Source organism: Anarhichas minor, unplaced genomic scaffold, assembly GCF_050575085.1.
Source record: "Anarhichas minor isolate MPS153535 unplaced genomic scaffold, ASM5057508v1 ptg000018l, whole genome shotgun sequence".
NCBI classification, from domain to species: Eukaryota; Metazoa; Chordata; class Actinopteri; order Perciformes; family Anarhichadidae; genus Anarhichas; species Anarhichas minor.
The window spans coordinates 11,767,765-11,795,697 of NW_027466464.1; the positions used below are offsets into that span (position 1 = coordinate 11,767,765).

At 42.9% G+C, this 27,933-nt stretch overlaps 3 protein-coding genes across 4 annotated transcripts; all 3 read right to left on the minus strand.

The window, feature by feature from the left end:
- Positions 1–2,246: 2,246 nt before the first annotated feature.
- atp7b (ATPase copper transporting beta) lies at positions 2,247–15,911 on the minus strand. The gene is made up of 21 exons (XM_076095130.1): positions 15,541–15,911; positions 11,373–12,135; positions 9,856–10,089; positions 9,618–9,781; positions 9,364–9,525; positions 9,203–9,276; positions 8,663–8,846; positions 8,025–8,258; positions 7,663–7,754; positions 7,442–7,569; positions 6,889–7,043; positions 6,627–6,761; positions 6,337–6,531; positions 5,614–5,796; positions 5,336–5,519; positions 4,198–4,338; positions 3,964–4,106; positions 3,688–3,891; positions 3,497–3,614; positions 2,778–2,880; positions 2,247–2,478 (listed from the first exon to the last, which is right to left on the minus strand). The coding sequence occupies exons 1-21, from the start codon at positions 15,700–15,702 to the stop codon at positions 2,247–2,249; spliced, it is 3,990 nt and encodes a 1,329-aa protein (XP_075951245.1). The 5' UTR covers positions 15,703–15,911.
- Positions 15,912–16,012: 101 nt separating this feature from the next.
- eed (embryonic ectoderm development) lies at positions 16,013–21,044 on the minus strand. 2 transcript variants are annotated; one of them, XM_076094644.1, is made up of 12 exons: positions 20,889–21,044; positions 20,023–20,175; positions 19,690–19,782; positions 19,534–19,599; positions 19,171–19,296; positions 18,893–18,974; positions 18,357–18,448; positions 18,141–18,274; positions 17,953–18,058; positions 17,654–17,812; positions 17,426–17,499; positions 16,013–17,035 (listed from the first exon to the last, which is right to left on the minus strand). In XM_076094644.1, exons 1-12 carry the CDS (start codon positions 21,006–21,008, stop codon positions 16,909–16,911), a joined length of 1,332 nt encoding a protein of 443 aa, XP_075950759.1. In that variant the 5' UTR covers positions 21,009–21,044; the 3' UTR covers positions 16,013–16,908. The 2 variants fall into 2 exon arrangements, with proteins under 2 accessions (XP_075950759.1, XP_075950760.1); XM_076094645.1 differs by having other exon boundaries at positions 20,079–20,175; positions 20,889–21,026.
- Positions 21,045–22,162: 1,118 nt separating this feature from the next.
- Positions 22,163–27,835, minus strand: pwp2h (PWP2 small subunit processome component). Its single transcript, XM_076095057.1, has 21 exons — positions 27,682–27,835; positions 27,344–27,456; positions 27,081–27,175; positions 26,896–26,995; positions 26,637–26,780; positions 26,416–26,551; positions 26,091–26,326; positions 25,699–25,842; positions 25,459–25,529; positions 25,223–25,359; positions 24,970–25,118; positions 24,706–24,853; positions 24,465–24,615; positions 24,207–24,387; positions 23,948–24,095; positions 23,763–23,871; positions 23,504–23,569; positions 22,988–23,206; positions 22,745–22,895; positions 22,579–22,653; positions 22,163–22,474 (listed from the first exon to the last, which is right to left on the minus strand). Exons 1-21 carry the CDS (start codon positions 27,697–27,699, stop codon positions 22,300–22,302), a joined length of 2,766 nt encoding a protein of 921 aa, XP_075951172.1. The 5' UTR covers positions 27,700–27,835; the 3' UTR covers positions 22,163–22,299.
- Positions 27,836–27,933: the final 98 nt, after the last annotated feature.

Sequence of the window (27,933 nt, forward strand, 5' to 3'; positions counted from 1 at the left end):
CCGGCCTATCAATCAGGAAGAGATACAGCCCTCCTCTGGAACAATTCAAGAAAAGACTTCTTATTATATGTGTCCTCATGAAAAGTACTCCTACCTCCAGTGCTGCAATTGGACATCCTAACAGCTTAGATGGAAGCTTGACTTGATCCTCTTTGACTTTACTGGTTGTCGAAGGATTTGCATCCTCAAGCTGACAAAGTCAAGGGCACGGACCACCACATTTTTGAAAATTGTGTGTTTTCTCCCTCTCTTAGATATGCTCAAACAAAATAAATAAATAAATGAAGCTAACACCTTGTCGTCGTCTGTCAGAGGGCGTTTTCCAAATGTCTGACCATCGGACTGTGTCTGGGGGTATTTTTGTAAAGATGCGCTCAGATGCAGGCGGCATAGTTACAGATGCATAGCTGAGCCAGCAAAGGACTCCCCAGGGTGCTGTGCCCCCATATAACACTGCTGTAAAATACATTTTGACACCCTATTAACCTCAAGTTGTGTTTGCAGACACACACACGATACAGAGAAAAAAGACTGCAATCAATATTTTGTACAGATTAGATTAAATGTAAAACATCAGTAAAAGCTGTCCCTTCAGAATAACACAAGTTGGTGAGGCAAATCCACATTCATGAATCAAATAACAATGACAGGAACAGAGCAACAGAATCTCAGTCATCCACGCCGCTGGATTTCTACAAGTGCTAAATCAAAGAAAGACGAGATAGGATTTGCTGTGGCATCTTCATTCAAAAAACATTTACCTACTCTCCGACCCCATCCACAACCCCACATCGCCAGTGAAACACAAACAGAAAAGCTTTAAAACTTCTCAAAAGTTTTGTCGAAACAGCAACAACAACCAGAAACACCACGACGACAACAGAAGAAAATAACAGACATTTAATCTGCGACTCTGCATCCCTGTGTTTTTTCAAACCTAGCAACACAGAACTAAACAACAATAAAGACCTTGTAGAAATAGAAGGAATGCAAAGACTATACAATGCAGAGACAAAGTGCAACACAAAAGTGCTACAGGTAATAAGCTGCACTCACATCGCTACCCAGGCACCCGTTCACACCTGGACTCATGTGACTCTGACAACCAGGAGGGCTTAACGAGGCTCCGTGTGAGTGACCCTAAAAGAGGTCAAAGGCCCTGGATTACCCTCCAACTGAAACTGAAGTTTTCAAAACGTCTATGGAAACACCAACAAAATAACAAAAAAAGATACATTGAATATTAACTGAAATAGCAGTTTGTGTGGCTTGGATTGCACTGAATGTGATGTGTGTGAGAACATCAGTTTCTAATGTCTACAGTCAGTGTTACAGAGGAATTATGAATGGACAATTTGGCGTGGCTGAGCAGGAAAAGCACGGGTATTATTAATAACATTACGACTGGACATTCAATTCATTACTGTTAATAATACTTTGAGCTTCCTGCTTTCATATGTCAAAATGTCTGCTGTGAAAAAGATATTTCATATGAGCTGGGAGCAAGACAAAAGTCATATTTATATCCGTAAAACCTATATATGTATTGTGAAACTATTCTTTCTGGTCCATGAATCATTTGATTAATCTACTCCATTAATTATCCTTGGCCAGGCTCAAAATACATTGGCAAGAAAAGTCCAGAAAGTCTGCCCTCCACTTCTTCACATCTTTAAATAACTGCAGCACTTTAGGTGCGTAGCTTTTAAGAATAAGAGCCTAAAACACAGCAACATGGGAAAATATTTCCCTCTTAGCTGGAAGGACACTTTTACAATCAAAGCACAGAATCAGAGCAGTTGAATGAAACCGGCACAAACACACGTTGTAGAAAGTGTTGACTTTTCTCTATCTGCTCATATATTATTTATAACCCGAGACTCTCACACCGACACAGTCTTATCCAAACACCGTGGCTTTACTTTGACTTAGGTATATCGTAAAAGTGCATTTGTTCACACAAGCAAACCCATTTTTCATTGCAAGTTTGATTTATGTGAGAAAAAAAAAAATGCAGAAAATGACACAATGCTTCAGCAAAAGCCTCAATTTAAGTGTTAGCAGCTTGATTCTTTGTTATAAACCAGTGTCCTCAGAGCCAACAATAACAGTGGTTTAGCTTCATGCGCTAAAGGTGAGTTTCTGTGCACAATTAGCCTTCTCTATTTACATAAATACATAGAAATACTACAAATTCCTTAACATGAGAACCAGAACCATGTGTGACATCTCAGTCCTTCTTCCCTTTACAACACATTGAGGTCCTCTGCAGTCTCGTAATCCAGGAGGGAGTAGCGGTCCCGCTCCTGGGCAGAGTTAATGGACGGTCCCTGGACGGGTGAGACGGGGCCGCTTTGGCTCAGCTGCTCCCGAGCTTCGTCGTCCAGACCCACATGTGTGCTGATCTGCGACGACCGAAGGCTCCTCATGTGGCCCAGCGCTCGCACCTCATACAGCTCCACCGAGGTTTTCTTGTACCTGGAGGGAACAGATGGTTATTATCTTCACCTCTGAACTCAAGAGAGATGAAATATGATGAAACTTGTAATGAAGAGAGTTCACTGCAGCAGAAAATAAGAAAACAGGGAAGGAATGTAGCTGGAATGCATATATAGATTGTTGTAGACAATTATAATACATAGTATACAATAAATGCATACTGTAAAATATGGGTAACAGGCAAAAATTCTACAACTAATTACAGATAATAACTTATATGAACAAATAGCAAACCATCTATTCTTCTTCTGCAAACTTATAGGTTCACATGAACTCACATTTTCAGCAGTAAAGACGACAGAACCACGGAGACGGACGAGGCAGCCATCGCACCGGAGCCCATCCAGGGTTGGAGCACCAGGCCAACAGGCATGAACACACCTAGCAGAACAAGCACTCAGTTAAAGCTCACCAAGAAGCTGCAAGTCATGTTGTTTGGAAACAGATGTTTCCTTTGATACCACCAGATGCCAGTATTAACCAATTGTTCCTGTGAAATCATTTTACTACTTTTTTACATTTTACTACAAGGAACTTTAAACTGGTTATGAAATACGAATGGCTCTATCAGACCAACATAAGTAAACGAGACCATCAGAGAGAAGATTTTCTTTTGGCATGCAGGTTCACCAGAAACTTATACCAGCTCAGACTCCAGGGAGGCACAGGAGAACCAGAACCAGGACTGAGCGGGGCAGACCGTCTGACCCTGCTGCAGTAAAATGAGGACTCTGGTGCTCGGAAACACGACCACTTTTGTCCACAGGGACCGCCAAGGTGAACACAAAATGAAAGTAACTTTAACTTTTTTCGTATGTTTTCTTGAGGTTGTGGTTTGGATTAATGACCTCAGTATTTTCTGGCTAACAGCTCAGTTTTACTACCTTTTCAGTTTTATGTCCTTCCCATATTAATATGTTTTTCTGCTTTTTGATTCTTTCTTGTCAGATAGTGGGGATGCTGAGTCATATTTTGGCTGCTGATCATCCGCGTTCACCTGCAGCAATGGGTATTCCTACGAGGTTGTAGATGAGGGCGAAGACAAAGTTGGTCCTTATCCTCCGCACCGTCTTCTTGGACAGCTCAATGCTGGCCACCACGTCCAGCAGGTTATTCTGCAGAGTGTGAAAACCTTCAGTTTCAGGACTGTATGTCTGCACAGACCGTCAATCACAACGTGTCACTTACTCGAATCAGGACGATGTCGGCCGCCTCGATGGCCACGTCGGTACCTGTGCCGATGGCGATGCCGACGTCGGCCCGAGCGAGGGCGGGCGAGTCGTTGACGCCATCCCCCACCATGGCCACTCGCTGGCCTTGTTCCTGCAGCTCCTGCACTTTTGCCACCTTATGTGAAGGCAGCACCTCCGCATACACCTTTCTGATCCCCACCTGTGATCAAACAAAACATTTGATTTCATATTTTACACTCATTTTTTAGAATCCTTTATAAATGTGTTTTACCTGTGCAGCGATGGCTTTCGCAGTGCGCCTGTTATCTCCTGTTATCATCACCACCTCGATGCCCATGCTGTTGAGCGTGTGCACCGCTAACGCTGACTCTGCCTTCACCGTGTCTGCGATGGCTAACATGGCACACAGCACACCTATGTAGAACACACACACACAACACATCATGAGGTGCGAGATAAGAGATGAAAATGAATGTCAGTGTTGTTTTTTGATTTTTATCCTCACCATCTATGGCTACCAGGATAGCGGTCTGTCCTTTCGTTTCGTGGCTGGACATGGCGGCATCAACGTCTGCTCCGATGTGGTGGCCGTTCCTCCTCATCCACTCTCTGTTCCCAATCAGGACGGAGTAAGACAGAGGCTCACCTGGAAGCAAAGACATGACATGTCTGTGAGTTAACAAGTGAACATTGAAGCAAAGAAGACGTACAGTGTTTTATGTAAAATAGCTCATTTAGCAGAATTTGTTCCTTTAAAGTTCAACCAGTCTGTATTTCAGTTACGTTAGAGATGTATATAACCAAAAGAATCACTAATTTATAAGCAGGATTTATAGGTTCAATCTATATTCAATATCTAGTGATATTGGTGACTAAATTAAGGTATTATAATGCACCTTTAAGTGGCTAATTAACGGATAAATGAATGGATTGTAATATATTACGGTATTTTAACAGATTATCAGCAAGGTTTAAGAGGTTTGGGGTAAAACATTTTAATTAAGGTGTAAATTCAGAAATGACTTTCATGCTATTTGGTAAATCTAACGAATTGTAAATACTTAACCCCTCCAATCTAAGGTAACCCTATTAAATACATGAATACTGAATAAGAGTCATTTCAAATATCATTCATTTTCACATGAAAGTATTTCAGAGCCCTGCAACCACAACCTCAACCTTAGTAACGCCTTAAATGAATAATTATAGGTGTGTACATTTTTCAAAATTAGTATGAAAATTAAAGCTAAAACCACAAAGCACTTAAGATGTACTTAATTTGTTAATTTGGAGCTTTTGAAACTTGTGTTTAAAGGAGATTATTTAGGTACAAATCCTTTCTAAATGAGAACTACTGGCCAGTCAGCAAATGCTAAGAACTGACCGGTATGGAAATTGAACCCATGACTTTTGCATTAATAGCACCATACTCTAAACATTTGATCTTACCAGCCTGGTCCATGGTGTTGTTTAGGATGATAAGGAGGGGGATATTTACTTGAATAACTTTAACTGACTAGTTTAAAGGCCTTGTATGTATTTGTTTTTGCAAACGGCACAAATTTGAGCTTGCACAAAAAGGGAAGTTGTTCTTCAAACATCATGATTGTGAGCGCAACCGCAGACACTGAAAGCCAACCGACCTGCAGACGTGGTCTCGGCAGCAGACAGCAGGCTGCTTTCGTCGGTTGTGGCTCCCGGCAGCAGGAAGCGCTCTTCATTCGGCTGCTGCAGCAGATGTTCCACGTTAGAAATCCGGCAGCTGATCCCACAACCGGGCACGGACTGGAAGTCCTGACAGTAGCCCAGCAAGTCACTGGCCAGCTCCTGTTACGAGCACACAGACAGATTATCAACTGTTAGAACTGTTATCAAAGCTGTAGTAAACACAATACTGACAAACACAGAGCATCTCTGTCACCTCTTTGCAGTGTTTGGTGACGGCCATGCCCAGCGGGTGCTCGCTGCTGGCCTCCGCTGTGCCAACCACCGCCAGGATCTTCCTCAGGGGCATGCGGGCCATTTCCCACAACACCAGCACACGAGTCACCCGAGGCACGCCGTTTGTAATCGTACCGGTTTTGTCAAACATCACCACATTGATCTGAGGGAGGAGAAACACAAAGACACAGTCATGAATCTGACTCTACACTCCACGATTCAGTCATATAGCTCTATTTATTTAGCAGTTATCAATCAGTAATTTGCATTTTCATAGTGGTTTTGTGAGCTCACTGATCCCCAGAATGATAAAAAGTTTGTTTGGATGTTTCGACAGACTGTGTCACTCTCGCTGTCAGATTTAAACTTTGGCAAAAGATCATGAAAATCCCTTTGAAGACCTGCAACCTGTTGCTGGGAAAAATAACCATCTTAGAGAGTGTTGAGTCAAAAAAATACCTGCAATCTATAGTTCATAGTTTCTATAGTGTATTATTTCAGCCTAATAAAAGGTTACAGATATTTGAGATTAAGTCTTGTTTGGAAAAGAGCAGGTTGCTATGAGTCACGTGTAAATATAGTGCGTAAGAAATTAACGATGCATTTAAAATACACAAAATACAATCTGATAAAATGTAAGTATCAAAATGCTAATAACAAAAGTGTGCAGCAGTCAGCAGAAGCAGGATGTAAAGAGCATTGCCTTGTGGGCCATCTCCAGCGGCTCGCCTCCTTTAATGAGGATCCCGTTCTGAGCTCCGACCCCAGTGCCCACCATGACAGCTGTCGGGGTTGCCAGCCCCAGAGCACAGGGGCAGGCGATGGACAGAACGGTGATGGAGGCCTGGAAGGCAAAGCGGACGATAACTTCCGCCTTGGAGATGTTCTTGTTGTAACCCTGTGAGGAAAAGAATGTGTTATTGGAGTGATGCCAATTGTTTCTATGAAACAAGCTTTTGTTTGCATGTAAAAACAAAATATGTGCGCACCTACCGGGAAGTTCTCCTTCACAATGTCAAAGTTGACAAACCCGATTGCCAGCCAGGCGATCAGTGTCAGCAGAGAAATGATAACTATGAAGGGCACGAAGTAGCCGCTGAGCCTGTCTGCAAACTGCTGGATGGGGGCCTGAAAACATGTTGTGAGAGTATTTCACCTTGTGTAACAGCATTTCCTTATCATAGGTGAATGGATTTTTCTTGTTTTCTTTTGGAAATAGCAAAAATCTGAAGATAAAGTTCAAACTGCGTCTTACCTTCGAGGTTTGGGCCTCTTCCACCAATTTAACGATTTGAGACAGAGTTGTGTCTGCACCGACGTGAGTGGCCTCCACCAGAAGAGCCCCGTGAGCGTTGATGGAGCCGGCAATCACCAAGCTGCCCACCTTCTTACTGACAGGCATCGGCTCCCCTTACCACCATAGAAGAAGAGAGGCAAAAGATATAAATGTTTTAATCAAAGAGTTCTTCTTCTCAAATAGGACAAACTAATGTTTTCTTTGGATGTTTTATTACGACATATTTTTCAAGGCTGCTAAATCAGATTTTATGTCGTTAATGACTTGGAGGTAAATGGTGCCAGCTAATGCATCCACTAACAATAGTCTATTTTAAAGTATTTTAAATGCAATAACTGCTTTTACATCACAACGAAAGAAGTAGGATTGCTGCAAACTTTACTTGGAAAAATAAAGTAAATTGATTTTACAATAATAAAGTCGTGAACATTTCTCCAAGAGACTCATACGTCCTCCAGCATTATCTGTCAACAGGCTGTAAATTCAGCAGTCAGGAGTCCCATCCTCCTACCTGTGATCAAGGACTCATCTGCCATGGAGTTTCCCTCAATCACTCTCCCGTCGACAGGGAACTTTCCTCCTGGAGCGACTTTTACGATGTCGCCCCGCTGGACCAGCTCCACCACCACCTGCTCCTCACTGAAGCATCAACGCAGTGACAGTTACAGATCTAGTATATTAACTTCTCAAAGTGATACACTTAAAATGCTTTCGGTATCTGGTGTGTCTCACCTGATGATGGAGTGGTCTCGTCCCAAAGTGACCACAGTGGCATCAGTGGCTTGAAGTGACATTAATTTGGCCAACGCCTCTGAGGTTTTACTCTAAATGTCAGACGGCAGAGCAAGGGCTTATGGGAAATGTAGTCCAATAATACCACTTGTAAAACATAGACTCTAAAAAACTATCTTGTCCACAAACTAACAGGGTTTTTCCAAGATGTCATAACAATATTGAAGTTTCAAAATAAAAGACATTGCACCTTTAGATAAGCCATATGATGTAGCAGTTTTATCAATACGCATTTCAAGGGTAAATCATTTTTGTTATACTAATGACATAAAGAAACTTTGAGGGAAAATATGTTCTTTTACTTTTGCAATGTGCTCCAGCCATCGGCCCAGCGCGATGAACACAAACAGCATGGGTGGAGTGTCGAAAAAGGTGATGGGGCTCTGGCCGGCTCGCTCGGCCATGGCTACAATGAGGACCACACAGGAGTAGATGTAGGCAATAGAGGTGGCCAACACGATGAGCACGTCCATGTTGGCTGTGCGGTGTTTCAACGCACGATAAGCCTGGACGTAGAAGTATCGGCCTCCAAAGATCTGCAGGGAAGAAAAACAGATTTAACGTTTGGATTAAAAGAACAAACTCAAGACAAAATCTTCCGGTTGCTGAAGGACAAGCAAAGAAGGAATACTTGGTAATATCATTCATAAAAGTCGTTGGCAGATTATTTACCAGTTTGGTGAGCCAGCAGCTATCAAGTGTCTAAGTCTAAGACGTGCTTTAAAGTATCAATTTACTTTAAATTCCTGCGAGGTAAAGAAGGAAGGAGTGCTCCATTTACAGCACACCCAAATTTTAAGAATATGCTTTGAATGCATTTATATTGGATTAAAGGCCTCACACTTTAATGCATAAAGGGAACAATCCCATTCTTACAGGAAGGAAGCACCGAACAACTAAAGTCCTTAAAGGGGTCCCAGCCCCAGACACGGCCCCTTACCTGCACAGGTGTACAGAGCAGGAAGAAGGCCAGGTTGAGGAGGGAGAGGCCGGGCAGCAGGTTCTGCTCCTCAGGCATGGAGCCTCCATGTTCCTGGTGCTGACTGTCCATCACCATCATGTAGACCATGAGGCCCATGACGGGCAGGCCGAAAACAAGGCTGAAAAGAAAGGAGTTCTTCCACCTGGAAAAATAAAGGTGGATTTGAGTCCCATGAGAGGTGATTTTGCACCATTTTGTTAATGACATCTGTACTGCCAGGTTTCTGATGTGGGTCACTGCAATTTCTGAATTATCTTCATAAAGTCTGCCTCATGCAGGACACGTTTCTGATGTAATTTACACTTATTTAATCAAGGTTTAATTAAGATTTTACATTAATTAAAATGCCTATAAACAGACGGAATATATATTTAAAATAAATCTGATTTTATAGAATGCACAAAACCACTTTTTTAAATTCCTGAAAGCCTTAAAGGTGATGTTTTAAGAAAACACTTTTTGTCTCAAAATGAGGACATTTTAAAAACAGATACTTGCTGTCGAATTTCTTCGGTGTGATCGAGGTTGTTTGTGAAGCTCGCCTTCACCAGACTGGCCTCGAACCCAAGACTCTAGATAAGGAGACATATAAACCAGGTTATTCTGTAAAATCACTGCTTTACAGGGGAGGAGGTTAAAACAAGGAACGTGATCATCACCTGAATGATCTTGATTATATCTCGAGCTCCCAGCACTTCTGGGTCAAACTGGATCTGGGCTTTCTTGGTTGCAAGGGCGACGGAGGCCCCAAGGATCCCTTTGGTGGAGGTGAGCTTGGACTCAATGTTGTGCACACATGACGCACATGTCATGCCCGTTATCTACGAGTGAAGAATGGTGGGATTAAATAACGAGTATTATCTTTAACACAGAGGAACCAGTAAATGTAATTTATTCGTCTCAGTTGACTCACAGTGAGGTCCAGCTTCCCGTCTGTTACTGCATTGTCCTCTATCAGTTTGGCACCAAAGCCTAAGTCTTCTATGAGCTGAGTTACAGCAGCAGCGTCCAGGACTTCTGAATCATACTTCACCTCCGCCTTTCCAGCCATGAGTGACACCAACACCATGACGATTCCTGGAAGTCAAAGCAGAACATCACACGTGTGAACTGAAACACACACTTTATAACACCACCTGAGCTTGCTTTACCTCTGTGTTTGTGCAGGTTCCTCTCAATGTTGGCCACACAGGAGGCACAGGTCATTCCCGTCACGCAAATGAAGCATTTTTGTGCTTTAATCTGGCTTCCAGAGGTCGCCTGTGATCCGGTGCCATTGCTGACTCCCGCTTTATTGGGCGGTTGCAAGTCAGAGAGGTCAGAAAGTCCAGAGCTAACAGGCCTGGAGTTTTCATGAGGCTGGATGGTCTTTACAGATGCAGGTTCTGTAGAAGGAGGAACAAAGTCAGAGGCAGAAGGATGCTTAAAGGTAGATTAGTAGTGCGTCAGTATCCTTAAATATAATGACAAACTGCTGGATAGATACTGCAGTTTCTCCCAATTTAATAGAGGAACGTAACTATGTACAATTACTCAAGTACTGAAGTCCAGTTATGAGGAACTTTTCTTGAGTATTTCCAAATACAATCCAAATACTATTGTGATGAATGTAAATGCAAAAGAAGTGACCCTTTTTACTCAGATGTTATGCATATGGAGGTGTGTTCTTTTCCTAAAATTAGAATAAATAAATCACAATATATTTCCTTGCCCTCACATTTATTCAACAACTGTAGTTACTTGTTACTTTTGTGATTAAGATTTTACATTAAAAAGCAATAAAATAATAATTGTCTGACAGTCTTTTACATTAAAATGTGTTGTATAAAAACTCTTTAAAATGTTATGGACTTCAAGCTATCAGGAGTTAACGTCCATGCTCTTGCACATAACATATACAACAGACATATTCTGCTTCCGTTTATATCAGCAAAGCAATATAAACCAACCAAGATGTGATACATAACTTTTATACGAAGGTGTGAATTAAGCTTCTTACTGACTTAGAGATCAAAACCTAACCACAGGTCGAGCTTGACGGCCAAAAATGCAAACGACACATGAAAGAATCTGCTGTTAATCTGCTGTCTGAGTTAATTCCACGTCTTGGCAAGCTGTTTTCATCATTAAATCCAACAAGAAAGCACCGGCCGGCGTAAGAGCCCTCCATGTCGCACTCAAGCATACTTTGTCTGGTTTCCACGGTAAGCAGAGGAAACTGAGTTGAGGTGTGCTGGAAAGAATTTAATCAAAGTCTTTCTGCTCATAACCAGGGGATATAAATAACGTAGTTTTCCTGAATGCATCTTAACATCATGCACAATAATTCATGGGGGGGATCATAGCTTGAATGTCGATGTATTTTCTGCATCGAGCTGAAAAACCAGTTCAATGCTACTTGTGTTCCAACTGCTCTGCTAGGTCAGATAAACGAGCTGAAGAGCTGAGTACCAGCGGGCAATGTGGATCATATTTGTTCACACTTTTTGACTCCTCATTATTGCATGCTTCTTCCCTCATTTGCAAACTGGTTTTCCATAAAGAGTTCCATAGAGACACTCATTGTCATGTTTCATTTCAAAATAAAGCCTCTGCACTCATACTAAAATATTTCTTGTTATTTTCTGTTTGATTGAGATTAACCCACAACTTAAACATCTCTGCCAACCTTCAAGCGATGCATCAAAGCCCATGTCCTCCATAGCTGCCCTGAGCTGCTCCGGCTCCGTCAGACTGGGGTCGAAGTTTACCGTTCCCTTTTCCTCCTTCAGTGACACCGCGATGGACTGCACTCCTGTCATCTGAGAGATCCTCCCTTCTATGGACCGCACGCAAGAGTTGCAAGTCATCCCTACAATCCAAATGGTTACAGTCGAGTTCAATACGTCCCTCTGCCAGTAGCTTATATCAGATCCAGATGGATCATCGGCTGATAAAGAGGCACCAAAACCCATCTCCTCGATGCTGTCTCTCAGCTCCTGTTGGGTCACTAGATGAGGTTGATACACAATCAGCGCTGCAGCATCCTGAAGGGACACCTGAATATGTGACACCCCAGGTAGAGGACCAATCTGTCCCTCAATGGACTGCACACAGGACTGGCAGTGCATGCCATCCACCCTGATCCGCGCCGCTGACTCCACGTTGAGTCCCAGCCTCTGGAGCTCCAGGGCGATGTCTTTGGTTGTGATAACTGAGGCATCATAGTCCACTTTGGCCAAGCTGCTGGGTAAAGACAAGCTGACGGCAAGAACTCCATTCAGGCTGCAGATTCTGCTCTCGATGGCCTGGTTCTGGTGCTCGGGGCCGAGTCCCAGGAGTTTAAAAGTAGCTCCGGAGGCCGTTTTGGGTGGAGGGCAGAGCTCGCTCTGACTCCCATACTCGTAGGCCAAGTTGTCAAGGCCTTGTTTCTCGATGTCAAGGCCATTCTCCTGGAAAGATGAGAGAAATAAAGTCAGTACGCTTCACTTCTATAAGCTCAGGAACTGTATGAATGTGTATTTTGCAGATGGTGAGGGGTTTATTTTGTGTGAATATCATATTTCAGTGGAAATAGTCTGCAAGAATCATAAAAACTAACTATTGTAACTTTTTTGTGTGTTTGGACAAGAATATGGTCTCATCTCTGACTAAAAATAATGAATGCAGCATCATATGTGTCAGCCTATACAGTTGCTTTCTTCCCATCTATGCTTGTGTTTTTACTTTTACATTCAAATAAATGCATTCCTGGAAAAAATCAAATCAGGAAAAAATAAACAAATAACATAAAATAGTTTCATTCAGATTTCAAAAACTGCTTTTTTGCATTGAGTCTATATGTGTCTGTGATATGAGAGTTAAGCTTTGTGGGTAAAACATCAGTTTTCCATATGCAGAGTTTAATGTCTGTGTGAATAAACACAGCGAGGCCATCTCTTTGTTAAAACACAGACCTGGTTTCTATATAATGTACTGCAGGAGTTTAACTAGAAGAGGATTAGGTGGTCAATTTAAATGATACAAGTAACACTTGATGCTTTCACCCTCTCAATAGGCTGTCAGCTGCAATGGGGGTCCAGCAGGAAAAAAAGTCCAGCATTGCTGGTTTGGAGCTAAAATCCACATGACTGGTCCTTCACATAATCTCCCAACGTGACTCTTCTTAAAGCAACAGGCCCCTCACAGAACTGAAGCACTAAGTCTACAACATGGAGAGCTCTACTTTACTTTCATGCTGCTTACGTTTTCCATGATAAATGCTTCTTTATCAGATGTGTAAATTACCCTTTAGAAGTCAATTCTTGATATTTTAGGTACAGAGTTAAGTGCCAAAGAAGTCACATATTACTTTACTTTAATTTGGAATGCATCTTAAGACTTAAAACCCCACAGTGACACACATTAAAAACCTGTAAGTTGGTACTTAATTACAAGTAGATTTGATGTAACCAAAGGCCACATGTGGGGAGTTGGGATTTTAAATCAGAAAAGGATGGTTGCAAACCTCTGCACACTTCTAAAGCCTAAAGTAAAGTAGAGGATGTCTGCAAAGTCATGCACACTTCTGCTGCACCCCAGATGAGACTCAGACCCACAATCCCTAGGAGGCCAGTGCCTTATGAGAATGACAAATCACTTTAATCTTCTATCGCATGAGATCCACCAGTGACTACAGATCTGCCTGACAATGACTAAGACAAACAGTGGCATGTTGACTTCTGGGCTCATGAGTGCTTTCATCTGTTCAAAGTTCAATACCTCACACACAGAAAGCGAATCACGGCAAACAATTCCCAGAAACATCACCCTCTCGTATGGCGTCACAGTGTAAACTGTGTCCCAGTGACACCGCTGTATTTTATGGTTTATCTTGTAGACATGAGAGGAAACAGGAACTCATGAAGCTGCAGGCCTCAGCCTAAAAGTGTCCCAGGAGGTCCCAAAGACAGAAATACTGTATCCTGGTCCAACTCTTCATTCTGTACAGTAGTACTTTATACATCTCTGCATTTGGTTTGGTTGAACTACAATAAAGTCTAATCAAATCTAACTAAAAAAGCAATTATGGGAATGGGATATAATCATCATTATTAATAATAATAATGATTTGTATCATTAACTTTATTTACAGGTAATAACACTGATTCCTACCTTCATCATGTCTACCTGCCGTCACACCGCGCTGTCTTAACTTTTCCTTTTGACAACTGTATATAAATATGATCTTAGATGTTATCAATGAGGAAGAAAACAACCTGCAGGTGTTAATGATTGGACAGCTGTAGCACCAATCAAATCCCTCCACTGCAATAATCTGCCTGTTAACACTGAGATCAGCATCATTGATTGGCTACAAATTGGCTTCATAAACCATCTTTTAATTCCTGCCGTCTTTAGTCAGTGGAGGACGAAGACAAGAAACACATGAACTTCTAATATTATTGCAGTAACTCTCTATCGATTAGAATAGAAAGGCCTCATTAAAGTAAGTCCTTAATTAGGTTATTGAAAAATACTGCTTCTCTTTACTTTTAAAATGATCGTTGGGATGTATTTAGAAAACTAATATTTATTGTTAGTTTTCAGAAACTCACTTTAAACAATGTTGAGATAATTCACCACCGTTTTGCTTCGATTACGACAAAGTTCTCAGACAACAAAAAACCATAATTTGGACTAAAATGAAACAGTTTGTGTGTGTTCAGTATAATTTAGGATTGTTTGTTTGATTTGGTGTAAAAGTGGACTGAGTGAGTTTTGAAAAGAAACCATTTGTGTTATCGTGAACAGAACAATGTCAATGTGTTCATGTAACAATCGAGTGTGTTTGATTTCCCTTGACACTTTCATCGAGTCATCCTAAACCAGTCTGAGATTCAATGACTTGCATGATTCATTTGGCTTTTGTTCAAAGCACAGACAGCATAACAGCATTCCACCTGCATGAGCTGGATGTTACAGATGACACATGAGCGTAATCACAAACTTCCTTCACCTCCTGACAATGAAACATTTGTCAGACGCACGATCGCTCAAATGATGCGACATGTGAGGGTTTGTAACCTGTTAAATGTCACCAAGAGCTATTTCACAATAACAATTTGAGAAAATAAGTGTATATATATATAAAATATACTGTGTGTTTTCCAGTCGTGGTAACGAAGTAGACTTACTCAAGAACTGACGTGAAATGTTGAGGTACTTCCACTTTATGCTACTGTCACATTTTAGAGAAAAATATTGTACTTTTTGTTCCAAAAATTGACATTTGTTCTGTCCATCGATTAATCACCCAGTGCTGAAGAACTTATTCCTTTAAGTAAAACTAGCAATACTGCAATCTATAAATACTTTACAAGTAAATGTCTTGCACTCAAAATGTGCACTTACAGCCTAAATACATATTGGCAAAGTATACTTTAAGTATCAAAAGCACTAATGCATCATAATACAGGACATGGTCCATGTGAGTGCTACACTATCACAGCTTTACTGGATTAATACTTAATGCATTTAACAGACAATCAACAAATCTACAAAAATGCTTCATATTGTAGAAATGAATGAACATTTTTCACAGTATAAACATAATTTTCAAAGTAATTTCTAGCCAAAGCTGTGGGATACATATTTACCTCTGATTGTAGAAGTATACATTTGTGCTTCTACTTTCCACTTCTGTATGATTGCAGCTCTGAGCTTCTGAACAGAAACTCACCTAAAGATCTCCACTGGTGCTGTTCTGATGTGCCAAATGAAACTGAACCAAACACATGTGGGTCTGTACCAACACAACTTCTGAAGTAAAGTGGAACCTCCGCTGCAGATGGACCGCATGCTCCCTGGAGGCCTACCTTATACTCGGGCGCGCAGTGTCTCCTGCTGCCGGCCGAGTGGACGCTACAGGTGCAGTCCGGCTTACAGCCACAGTCGACCATACAGATCTGATCCACCGCGCCGCGCGACGACTTGGAGACATACTTGGACGGCTTTTTAGGCAACTTTGGTGAAAACATGTTTGCGCTGCTTTAATGCCGTTTGGCTTATCTTCACCTATCAGAGTCGGAGGGCAAAAGTCCGCAGTGTGCAAGCGCTCCGGACTGTTGGAGAGAGAGGAGCGCAGCGCAGCGCCGGTGCGCACACCGGGAAAACGTCATGGTTTTTAAGTTCAGGTTTTGTGACTAAGAAAAGCGTGGACAAAGCCTCCAATCACATGACTTGTGCAGAAAGGAGGACTTAATTACTCGCATATCTGCATTAAACTACAATTTCAGGACTTTTGTAGTTCTCTGAAGATAAAGTTTGGTACAGAAACAAACCAATGTATCTGTAGAAAAATAATTTTATTCAAGTCCAAATAAATTTAAGTACAAGCAGTGCATAAAGGCAAAAGAACCCTGATTTTGTATTATAGCGGGATTAGGTTGTAATTTCAAAATAAAAGCCAAATTACATAAATGCAAAATACCACTAATGCTGCCTTGAAACAATTTCATCAGATTTGTAGCCAAATGAAAGTGTCCACGATCAACACAAACTGACTCTTGAGTATATATATTTATAAAATACATTTTATTGAGTGTCCTCGAAGCCTCCGGTCAGAGTGTGTGTGTGGGAGGAGCGAGGTCATCAACGCAAACAAACGAATGTAGAGGAAAAAGAACAACTCTTCATTTCTTTTGTGTGTGAACTAATGAATGTAAGATGTGGCCCACTGCAAAGAAAATCCATCTTTGGTCATTTTATCCGTTGCTTCTTAAAAGCTTATTTTCCCTAAAACAAATGCAGTTGATTGAGATGATTCCACTCGTCTGTTATTAACTTTCAATGGATGAGACTGCATAGAAATCTAGAAGGCACACGCGGGGCTGAAGCCAAACATGTCACCGACATGCTGTTATAGTTCCTTAACATTTGGATCTTAATTCTCCTAAATACTCTTCTATGATTTGGAACTACGTCTATCTTTTTGTTCTTTCGTGTTGTGGCTCAATGAAGGAACAATCCCACTGACGAAGCTCATCGAAAAAACTAAAGGAATCACCTCATCCTGCATCGGCACCTTTTCTCACTTCTTTGTTTTTTTTTTTTTAAGGAAATGCTGTATTTTTTAGACTCCACGTAATATTAAATGTTCAAACAGACATTTCTTGCAGTGTAAATCTGAACACGGGGCGACAGGATGGAACCAAAAGTTCTTCTTCTTCTTCAGGTGGAACTGTTCAGCGCTGTCGGTCCCAGCGCCAGATCGACGCGTCGTCACACACGGCTATCAGAATGCTGCTGTCGCGGCTGAAGCTGGTTTGCCGGATGGCCGATGTGCATTTGGGGAGCGTCAGTGTGGTGCACCTGAGGACAGAGAGGAGACGCTTTGAAACATTTTCATACATCTCACACAAATCCTACAAAACAAGACACTGTTCTCCACCTTACAATGACTTTTACATGCAGTGAAAACTATTCAGTGAAACTCAGGATGATTGTCAGTGTTTTAAAATCATTAATTGGTCTGTTGACTTGTACGATTAGTCAGACTAGACCTCCCATAGTCTGTGGTATCTTTAAACTATTGATAATATAAATGAATCATTAAGCTTCTCCAGAGTGATGATTTGCTGCTTTTCTCCTTTTATATCATTACAAAGTGAGTATTTTGGGCTGTTGATCGGACAAAAGGAGACATTTAAAGACATAGATCAGCATATTTTTGGACTATTTTCGGGACTAAAGGATTCTTACTTTGCTTTGTGTGGGTCTTCCACTTCAAGGTCCCACACATAAAGCTTCCCCACCTGGTTCCCCAGAGCCAGCATCTGAAAGATCAGCATCACAGGACACAAAAGATCAGCGACAGCACAAAGAGATCTAAGCTGCACCTCTAGAGTCCACCAATCAAATCACTAATATCAAAGATTGTACCACATGTGCAGCTATGAATGAACAATGCCGATAAATAAAAGACTCCACCTTCTGCCAGAAGTCCATGGAGAAGCGCATGTACCAAATGTCACACTGGCTGTAGTCGAAGCGTCCCAGAACGGTCACGTTTGACTCGCTTGGTTTCATGACGTCGATGTCTTCCTCCATCTTCCCTGGTTTCCAGCAGACGATGGCGTTTTCACAGGACTGCAGTGAGACAGGGAGCACGTTAGACCGAATCAATGGTGACAGCTACACAGAGCAGCTTGTGTGCCCGTTCACAAAGAGAGCGATTTCACTGCCAGTAGTCGTGTTATTAAATATCTTCACACTCGGTCCTGACTTGCCTTGGAGAGGATAAGATCCCCGAGCCACCGCACACAGTCCACGTAGTTTCTGTGGATGTCTCGGGTCGAGAAGTCGGGGAAGTGAATTTTCTGCGAGACGAAAGGCCTGAGGGACACAAAACACGAGATGTTGAAAAGTGACGGTTTGACGGCCCACACGCCGACATGGTGCCGTGTTATTATTTCACCTGTTGGTCTTGGAGGGATTGTACTCATAAGACCCACGGATGGCTTTCTGCATTCTCTCAGAGTTGATTCTCCAGAGCTTTAAGGAGTGGTCCATCCCGCACGACATTATCTTCTCACCCAGAAGATCAAAATCCTGCAGCGGGATATCAAAAGTAAATATTCACTTGCAGGTATAGTTTGAGTTTATCGTTCTTCTGATTGAAGTGAACACTCACAGCACTCAGGACTTCATCTCGATGACCTTCCACACCTCCAAATATCGCCACTAATGTGTCCGTCTGTATGTTCCACAGACGGAGAGCGTGATCTGAGGGAACACGTCACAACTTTATTAAATGCAAAGAACATTTAATGCACGTTAGACAGTTTATAACCAGCTTCTTCATGCAGGAGTCAAATGATTTAACAACTGACGGCAACAACATGAAATGTGCTCCGTCAACATTCACCTGATTAAATAAAAGATTAAACTCCACACGAGCGTCATCAGGTGAGCCGCCTGACAATCACACGGTGATATAAAACAAGACCTATCGACATGAAGAAACTTTATAGACGTGCTGGTGACATAAAGAAGGTAATAAATCACAGAGTCAATAAAGTCATAAAGTTGATATTGAATATTGGGCCGTTCTCACGTTAACTGAAGTTGTATTCACCGTGCAAAAGGAATACGTGGCACACGGTCCTCTTATTGGCGTTTCTGTGTGAGAGTTTAATGATATTAATAGAATTATTGGAGGTTTTTTACCTTTGCTGACAGAAAGGAGGAGATTTGGATCCCTCGGGTGAAACTTGAGCTCATTGATGGCGTTTCCGTGACCGACATAATGCTGCATTCAAACACAAGAACGGTTCAAAGTCTAGGCTGGGTAAAGGTGGGAAGGACAGTGTCACTCCTTCATCATGTGAGAGACTAATCAGTGTTTACTTCAAATAAATCATGTTTAGTACACAGAGGAATGAGAAGAAATGTGAGGCGGAGTACTGTTGACCAGGAAAACACAAAGCCGTATTATTTATCTTTACCTTGATACATTGCATCGTGATGTGGTTGATCACCCGGATGATGCCGCGGGACCCGGCGACAGCCAACAGAGGATGACTCGTGTTGGTGTCGTAGGTCCAAGCACACGTGTAGAAGTTCTCCTCGGCCTTCACACACATTCAGTCAAGGAATTAAAAACTGAACGAGAAGATCCTGCAGAGCACTCGCATCTCACATCAAAGGCTGGATTTAAAACATGATGGGATGATACTAAAGTGTCTGCTTCGCTATGAACACTGGTCTGTGTTTTTTACATCTAGGTTATAGAATAGCTGTTTAAAACAAATACATCTGGACCTGAGTGACAGGATGACAATGAGGAAGTTAGAAACGTTTAAGGATACGTCGGCATCGACATAAGACTGCAAGAGTCTCACTTCTCCCTGAGAGTGACATTCATACAGAGTTACCTGGTGAAGAGAAGACAGCATTCGTTACGCATGGAACAAGACAACAAATGGAGCCAGTTAGGAATAAATTAATCCCTCATCACTGCTGACCCTGTTACTCCCGACGGTGGCAAACACCAGCGGGTCTCCCTCCTTGCTGTGCCAGTTAAACTGGACACCAAACAGCGGCTGTCCGTGGTCCTCCTGTGGAAATCATCACGTCATTATTAACGAAATTCAGAGGGTGAAATGAACACAGGTCACCTGACACATGCTGGTTATTTAAGGCTGCATTCCTTCACATGGAGCTGTATGAAAGAGGTTTAAATAAACCTTGGATGGACAGGAAAGGACATGAACATCATGTACATATATGACAGCTTTCAGAAAAGTATTGGAAGAAGAACTGATGAAACCTGGGCTCAACAAACTGTCCGTACTCACCCTCAGGCTGTTGACACATTTAAAAGAATATTTGCATTTCTTGGACTTCCACTTGCCCTTGCCCCAGCTCTTTCTGCCCGGGGCGTTGGCAGTGTTGGTGGGTGTGTCTGGGCGCTCTGCGTTGGTCCCACTCTCAACACTGACAGCATCATCCTGCAGGATGCACAGAGACACAGGTGGTGGGTACACATGTTATATTTCTCCTGCAGGAATGTCAGTCTCTGTTGATCACCATGTCAGTGGACACAGTAACAATAACTAACATTTATCCTTTAATAGTTCACTCTTATCAGGACTGAAGAGGTTTGTAGTCATATTACTAACATGTGACAAGCAACAGTGCACACAGTGAATGTCATCTTGTACATTAAGGTGTACAATAACCTGCATTACTGTACTGAGCTGTACTTCTGCAGCAATTACATGAATATAAACACATTGTTTAGGTTTAAATCTGCTGACAGGAGCTAAATCGTGTTTGCATGAGTCCAACATGGCTGATACTCATTAACTCAGGTTACTTTTTATCATCTCACAACCCTTAATTCAGAAGCTATCTCAAGTCAACATTGTCACGTGATTAACTAACAGTAGATGCTACTGCTAACGCTAGCATTGGATAGAATGACTGTAGTCTGAGCATTAAAAACAACGTGTATAAATACACAACAATGAAGCCAACTATGTCTTCGGTTGTGTGGACAGACTTAAGCGGTTAACGACTGTTATCATCACAGCTTAATCACATCTAGCCGGTCCAGACGAACAAAGATGCTAGCTAGTCACGGCTACTTTAGCACGATGCTAACTCGCTTGAGGCGGTTTATGGGTCATTTTAACACATTTTGCACATATGAACTGCTTACATTCTCGTCTCCGGATAAATCCGGGTTACTGTTCTCGTCACTGCTTAGTTTCTGTTTTTTCGCCGGTATTTCTTTTCCCGCTTGAGAGGGGGACTCGGACATGTTCTTATTTTCCCTCATTTTGGCTCAAACTCCGCCTTTTCCGCTCCGCTGCCGCAAGGGCTGCCGGGTATGGTAGTTTGACAATCTTATTTCAAAGTAATATTAGATTTAGAGTATGAGTTTTAACGCCCTCTGGTGGCCAAAGCCAGCAACTACAGCAGTGTTGTTATCAAGCTGGACAAATTACATACAATTAATACTTCCGGCTAAATCATTCAAAATAAAAGCTTGCAATATGTAATTACACATTTTGACCACCAGAGGGCAGTGAATACTCATGATTATTGATTATAGTGATAAAACTGTCACTGCAGTCTGTAAATATAGAATTAAATGATACATACAACAGTGTGGCCGCTGGTTAATACAATTAGCATTGTGTTCAAACCAAAGATGAGCTTGTAATTGATTAGCTAACGTTAGCTACAGCGATACAAAGTTAGCAAGTGTATATCAAAGTAATATTAGATTTAGAGCATGAGTTTTACCGCCCTCTAGTGGTCACAGTCAATAACTACAACAGTGTTATCAAGTTAGAAAGATTACACACAATTAATACTTCCGGTTGAATCATTCAAAAATAAAAGCGTTCGAGATGTAATTACGCATTGCGTTCAAACTAAAGACGAACTTGTAATTAATTAGGTAACGTTAGCTGCATATCAAAGTTATTTTAGGCCCAATCCAAAAACATGTACAATTGTGGATATTTAATATACTTTTTACTCCCTAATTTGAACATCTTCCAGGTTCTTTCCTCACAAGAGAGGCAATTTCAAATAATCTATTTACTCCTTTTTGTCAAAACAGCTTCAATGACAAAATTAAATACTTGATGAAAAAATAAATAAATTTCCTCCGATTTCATGTGGTATTTTTTGTTCCATCTTTAATCCTCTTCTTTGTTTACTGTTTTTTTATATCTCCATGCTTCCACTGGTTACCCCGTGTTTAACGTCACATTGCAATGATTTGTGGGTAATTACCGTGGGCAAAGTCTGCATCTAATGCTGACTTACAGAAAGGGTTCATAAATATCTGCCAGAGAGCCCTCAAACACTCGAGGATTTGACAGCGGGACAAAACTAAACCCTCACGGACTTAATAAATCACCTGTGTGTGCAGGACATTTAACCAAACCGAATGCAGGCTAAAGAACACATAAAAACATACACATTACATGTATTTATTAAAAAAACAAACAGTTTAAGTAGACAGAAATTTGTTTGCTATTAAAGTCATTAGTTATTGTCCTCTTTTTGCAGTGATATCTGCAATGTTGTTCGACTGAGGTGGATTGACTTCAGGCCTACAGCATCAAGTCTGCATCCTCCAAGGAGGCCACGCTCATCTGCTCTGACAGCTCTTCATCTTCCTCATGTTCCTCCTCCTCCTCCCCAACGTCCTCCTCAGCTGCTCTCTTTATGCCCCTCTGCTTCGACAGAGCCGCCGCATAGCGAATGTTATACACGTTAAAGTCACACCTGTGCAAAGAAAAGACTTTGGGTTCAGGGTTCACTGGGGACACTTGTACTATAACGTGAAGTATAACATGACATTAAAGAAACAGAAACATGTTGAGACTTACAGTTTGGACATGTTGTCAAAGTGTCTCTGGATGCTCTTCTGTAGAGCCTGGATGGTGGGCAGTATGGTTCCAGACCTGCACACCAGATAAGTAGTCACTCAGAATTATATGGAGACAGTGATGTGACAAAACAATTAAATCAAAATATAATGGCCTGGGAGCCGACCTGTTCTTGAGTTTCTGTCCGTGCAGCATGAGCAGGCTCTGGGCCCAGGTCATGTAGAACTGCAGGTGACCGGACTTCTCCAAACTCTCCGCCACAAACCCCAGAAGCTTCTCAACGTAAATGTCAGGAAGAGAGCCGCAGACTACTGGGACTGGAGCACAAACCCAAACACCATTCAGATACGGTCAGCTTCAGAGGGAGTAGATTCAGAGCCGAACATTTAAAACAGGACGGTTTACTCACTCTGCTCGTGTGGAACCGTTTCCAGCACTTCCTGCTTGAGGGCTTTTTCGTTCAGTCTGAACGCCAGGACAATGGCCGCCGCCCACTCCTGAAGCCTCAGCTGCTTACGTATGCTGGCCGGCGTCACGTCCAGGTCCAGGTCGTACGGGTCAAAGACCAGAGACCCATCGAGGGAGTAGACCAGCAGGCCCTCGGTGGTGGTGGCCGCCCAGCTACGACCTGACAATAGATGGAACCCCTTTATGAAATGACCCGACACTGTTTCCCCCTCACATGGTCATCTAAACATTCAGAAGAACGACAGGATGTTGAGGATATCATGTGACCAGAACGGGTTTCCTTTCCTCCTACACCATTCAACACCTTCCTCAACTTAAGACTGTTGTTGCTTTCCAGACGGTTGCATTTTAAAATATGATGGAGACTGAAAGACCAAAACCTTCCAAAAGATAAGCAACATTTTTATCTCTTGTCAGACTTCACTCCGACTCCCAAAACTCGATGAAGCCGACCTACCAGTAGGGGAGAACCGCAGCGAGCTCACTCTGATCTCCGGCTTGAAGTGTCGAGAACTCATATCACCTGTAAAGACGCACAAAAAGAAAAAACATGTATAGATATGTAGAAAATAAAATGAAAAAGGAAATACAGGAACAGACATAAAGTTATCGAGCAACAACAAGAAGTGATGTCTTTGTCTTCATGTCCTGGAGGTGGGTGGTCTCTGCACCAGCGGGACCAGCAGCTGGTATGAGAGTTGAAGTGAGCATCCTACCTGTTCTGACTCCAGGGAGGCTGATGTTGACCCCGTCCCCGTCTCCAGCTCCCTCGTCCACCAGAGCCAGGCTGCCGAACTCGGTCATCTTCCGTCGGTCCAGGAACTCCTGAAGGGCCACAACACAGAGTGAAGTTCAAGGACCAAGTGAACAAGTAGAAAACTTTCAAGTGAAGTTATAGTACCTCCATGGCATCAAAGGACAGGTTGCAGGAGATCTCAAACTTCTTCATGAGCATCTGCTCCTTGATGTTGTAGATGCAGACGAACTTGGACTGGCCTCCCGCCAGAACAGACTCCCCGTCTGCAGAGTAGCAGAGCGACGTGAAGGACCTGAACACACAAAGAACAGGAAACACAACCTGAATCATAAGATCAACAGAAAGCCATCAATTGTGACTTGCCCTCCGTGGTTTGGACCAAAATAAACACGCTATCACTCACTTGCTCTTTGCGGTCTGCTTGGCCGTGATTTTATCCGTCTCTTTGCGGCCCGTCTCCAGGTCGTGGCGACCGACCACGGAGCCGGTTTGTGTGGCTGTTTGTGGGTCCCAGAAAGAGATCTCACCGTTCAGAGTGGCCACAGCCAACTCCTGACCGTCAGGGCGGTACGTCACTGACAAACCTGAGGGAAAACAAGAGTTACGCCACATTGTCCATCGTTAAAGAGCGATGTGGAATTCACACTGAGACTGTGTTTACCGTCAGAGGTGAGGGGAAGCGTTTCTTTGACCTGCCAGCTGTCCGACATGTCCCACAGCCGGATGGTGCGATCCCACGAGGCGCTGGCCAGGATGGACTGGACCGGACTGAAACACAGGCAGCTGACCGGCCCCTCGTGGCCCCCGAGGACCTGGTCATCACAGGGAGGAAGCAGAAGGAGGTGAATAAGAGCATCTTCAAACATCGGCCACATTAACATTGATGTGTGTTCTGTGCTCACCTCCAGCAGTCTGCCGGTCCGCATGGACCACAGAAAGATCTCAAAGGAATCCTGGGCTCCTGCGCTCACCAGCTCTCCACTGACATCTACTGCGAGGGAGGAGAACTGCGCCGGCCGAGGCGACGTGAACGTCCTGAAGTTTCTGTACCTGGAACCCACAAAGGAACACACGCAGATTTAAAAGTCATTCCTCTTTAGACACATCTCTGTCGTTTACAGTCTCCCATCAAATGTTGGAAGTCAACCAGCTTCCCTGAAAGTCACCTGTGCAGGTCGAATGCTCGGACCGTCCCGTCCAGAGAAGCGCTGACGATGACGAAGCCGCTGGAGGTGAAGGTGACTTTGGTGATGCTGCTGGTGTGCTCCGTGAAGGTGACGAAGCAAAGGCCGCTGTTGGTGTTCCACACTTTGACCTGCGGAGATGAAAACGCATTTCTTTTACATTCACACCCCTGACACAGCGTTGATACGTCTGTCTGTATGATGGTGAAACACGCAGCAGTGGACAGTCACTGACTTTGCCATCGTCGCCTCCCGTCACGATGTGTTGTCCGTCTGGCGAGTACGCCAGAGCGGCCATGTTGTTGAAGTGTCCCTGCTGCTTGAAGACGTACGACTCGCTCTGCCACTCCCACACCAGCAGCTGACCCATCCCTGACACAACAACATGGACATTTAGAAACAAATAATCAGGAACTTATCAAGTCAAGAAAATAGAAAAGAAACACGACACACGAGGAAAAGACTTCTTACCCGAGCACCCAAAGCCGATCCAGTCTCCAGAGCTGTTTATAGACACTGATGCGATTCTCCGGTCGGAAATACTGGGAGACGAAGCATTATATTTAGTATATACAGTATATATTAACTACCCAGTCAGTCAGTCATGTCTTTTTTTACTTCTGTGCAAAGTACTAAAAACATGCAACATGTATATTCAAGTCCTCTTCTCCTGAATTCCCACTCCAGCGTGAAACCTAACATGTGTCTCACCTCAGGGAGTGAATGAGGTTAAACTCCGGAAGTTCGTGCAGGTGGAAGACTCCCGAGGCGAACCCCGTGACCAGGATGTGAGTCGGCTTGTGGAAGGCGACAGCTGTCAGGCTGTTAAAATCCCCTTCCTTGTTGAAGAAGTGTCTTAAAGAGCAGAAAAGAAAGAACGTTTCTTTAAGCCTTCGGAGTACTTTGACATTTTGAATCATCTGATATTCATCCTCCCTTTGTTGGAGAACAGGTACCTGCAGCTTTAATTGGAAAGACAATATGACTACAAGACGATGATGCAACAATAATAATAATTGGCACTCAAAGTATGAACATTAGAGTGTTTTGGAAAGACGTCTGGCTGTGAGGAAGTATTGGGACTGTTTTTTGAGGTGTCTTACTTGCTTCTCTGCTTGTATCGAACGTTTTTGGTCTCGTCCTTCTCTTTGGGAGCTTCAGCTCTCCCTCTGATGACCTCTCCCTCCGTTCTGTCCTCCTCATCTTCCTCCTCCTCCTCCTCTTCGTCCCCCTGCCTCGGGGGTTTGGGTTTGTCCTGGCTCTTCTTCAGGACAAGGCCGTCCAGCTCGGTGTCGCTCTCCCACACACACAGCGTCCCGTCCTGGCTCACCGTGTACAGCTGACAACACGGGAGAAACACAATATTTCTATAAAGATATTCTCTGTTTTTATTTTTATGCAAAACCACATTTGTCCTTTCAAACTCACATCCAGGCTGTCCTTCTCAAAGAAACAGCCCACGATGACGTCCTTGTGTCCGCCCAGGGAGTAGTAGATGAGGTTGGCCCAGCGCTCTGCACCAAACACCCACGTTGACATGTCTTTGCTGCCCACCACAAAACACCTGAAGGAAACACGTCAAAACCGTGACCCGTTTGGTTTTCCTCAGGATTCTCGAACGCTTTGATGTCTAATGAACTTTTACTCACTTGGAGTCGTCCGTCCAGTCGATGCAGGTGGTTTCGTCGTAGGGACCGTAGTAGCTCTTGTCCAACACGAAGGCATTGAACTCACGCTGCTTTCCAGGAGCGTGGTACATCAGAGCGACGTTGTCCTTCGTCACAACAAACTTCCTGAGAGGGAACAAACACATCGAAGCTCAGCAACAGTTTTGAGTTTTAAGTCATTTAGGAACTTTATAGTCAGTAATTTGGTAAACTGGTAATTGTGTCCACCAGACGTCCTTACCTGCCATCAGGTGAGAAGCGGATGCTGCTGACGGGCTTGTGAAAGTGGAAATGATGGAGGACGGCTCGGGTGACGAGACTGACCAACAACGCTGCGCCATCTGTGCGACACAAACACAAAGACGCATTCGAAACACAAACTCCTGTTTAAGTTCATGCAGGAAGAGACACAAAGTGTTATCTTACCTTCATCCACCACGACTGCTAAGTTCCCGTCAGGAGAGAGACCCACACACGTTATGTTCTTCGCTGTGGAGACGGGTAAAGTCTCAGACGTGTTGCTGGAGGACAGCGAAGGAAAACACTCCGTCAACTCTCAGTTACAACTTCCTTTCTTTTTATGCATTATTTACAGTTTTCTCTCTTGCAACATCCAGGTGTCATATACCTTACATATGACAGCATGAACAATTTCCCATATGTTCATGTATTTAATAACCACCACTTACTTTTTCAGGTCGAAGACAGAGACTCTGTTTCCAACCGGACTGATCACAGCGTTGCCATCTTTAGAGAAACTCAGATTCCCCTGACGATAGACTGCTCCGAGCAGATTGGAGAACTACAATGAAGACACAATACTTTTTATTTTATAAATCACTTATAAGCTCATTTTTTTGCGTCTAAGCAGAGAACTTCATCACGAACCGCATTCAGAAATGTGTGAAATTCATAGTCTCTTGCTTAAATAAATAAAATGACTTCTACCTGTTAGCGAAACACTATCGTGTTCTGGTAAACGTAAGACTTCATTGAAATGCTAGTTAGCTAGCAGCGGCGTACTTACCTTATAAGCAAACTTCATTTTACTGACTATCCCTTCAACTTAAAGCATTTGACTACTTGTTAATAGCTTATATTTCTCCTTAGAAGTAAAAATATATGGTTAATATTACACATGCTGCTTCCTCCACTACCCCACACGTGTGAGCATCTTGTTGATTTTTGACACATCCGGAGAGAGTGAGTTCACGTTAAAACGCAGCGCCCTCTAGCGGCAGGGAGGGTAACGACTGAAAATAAATTTATTGTGTAAAAC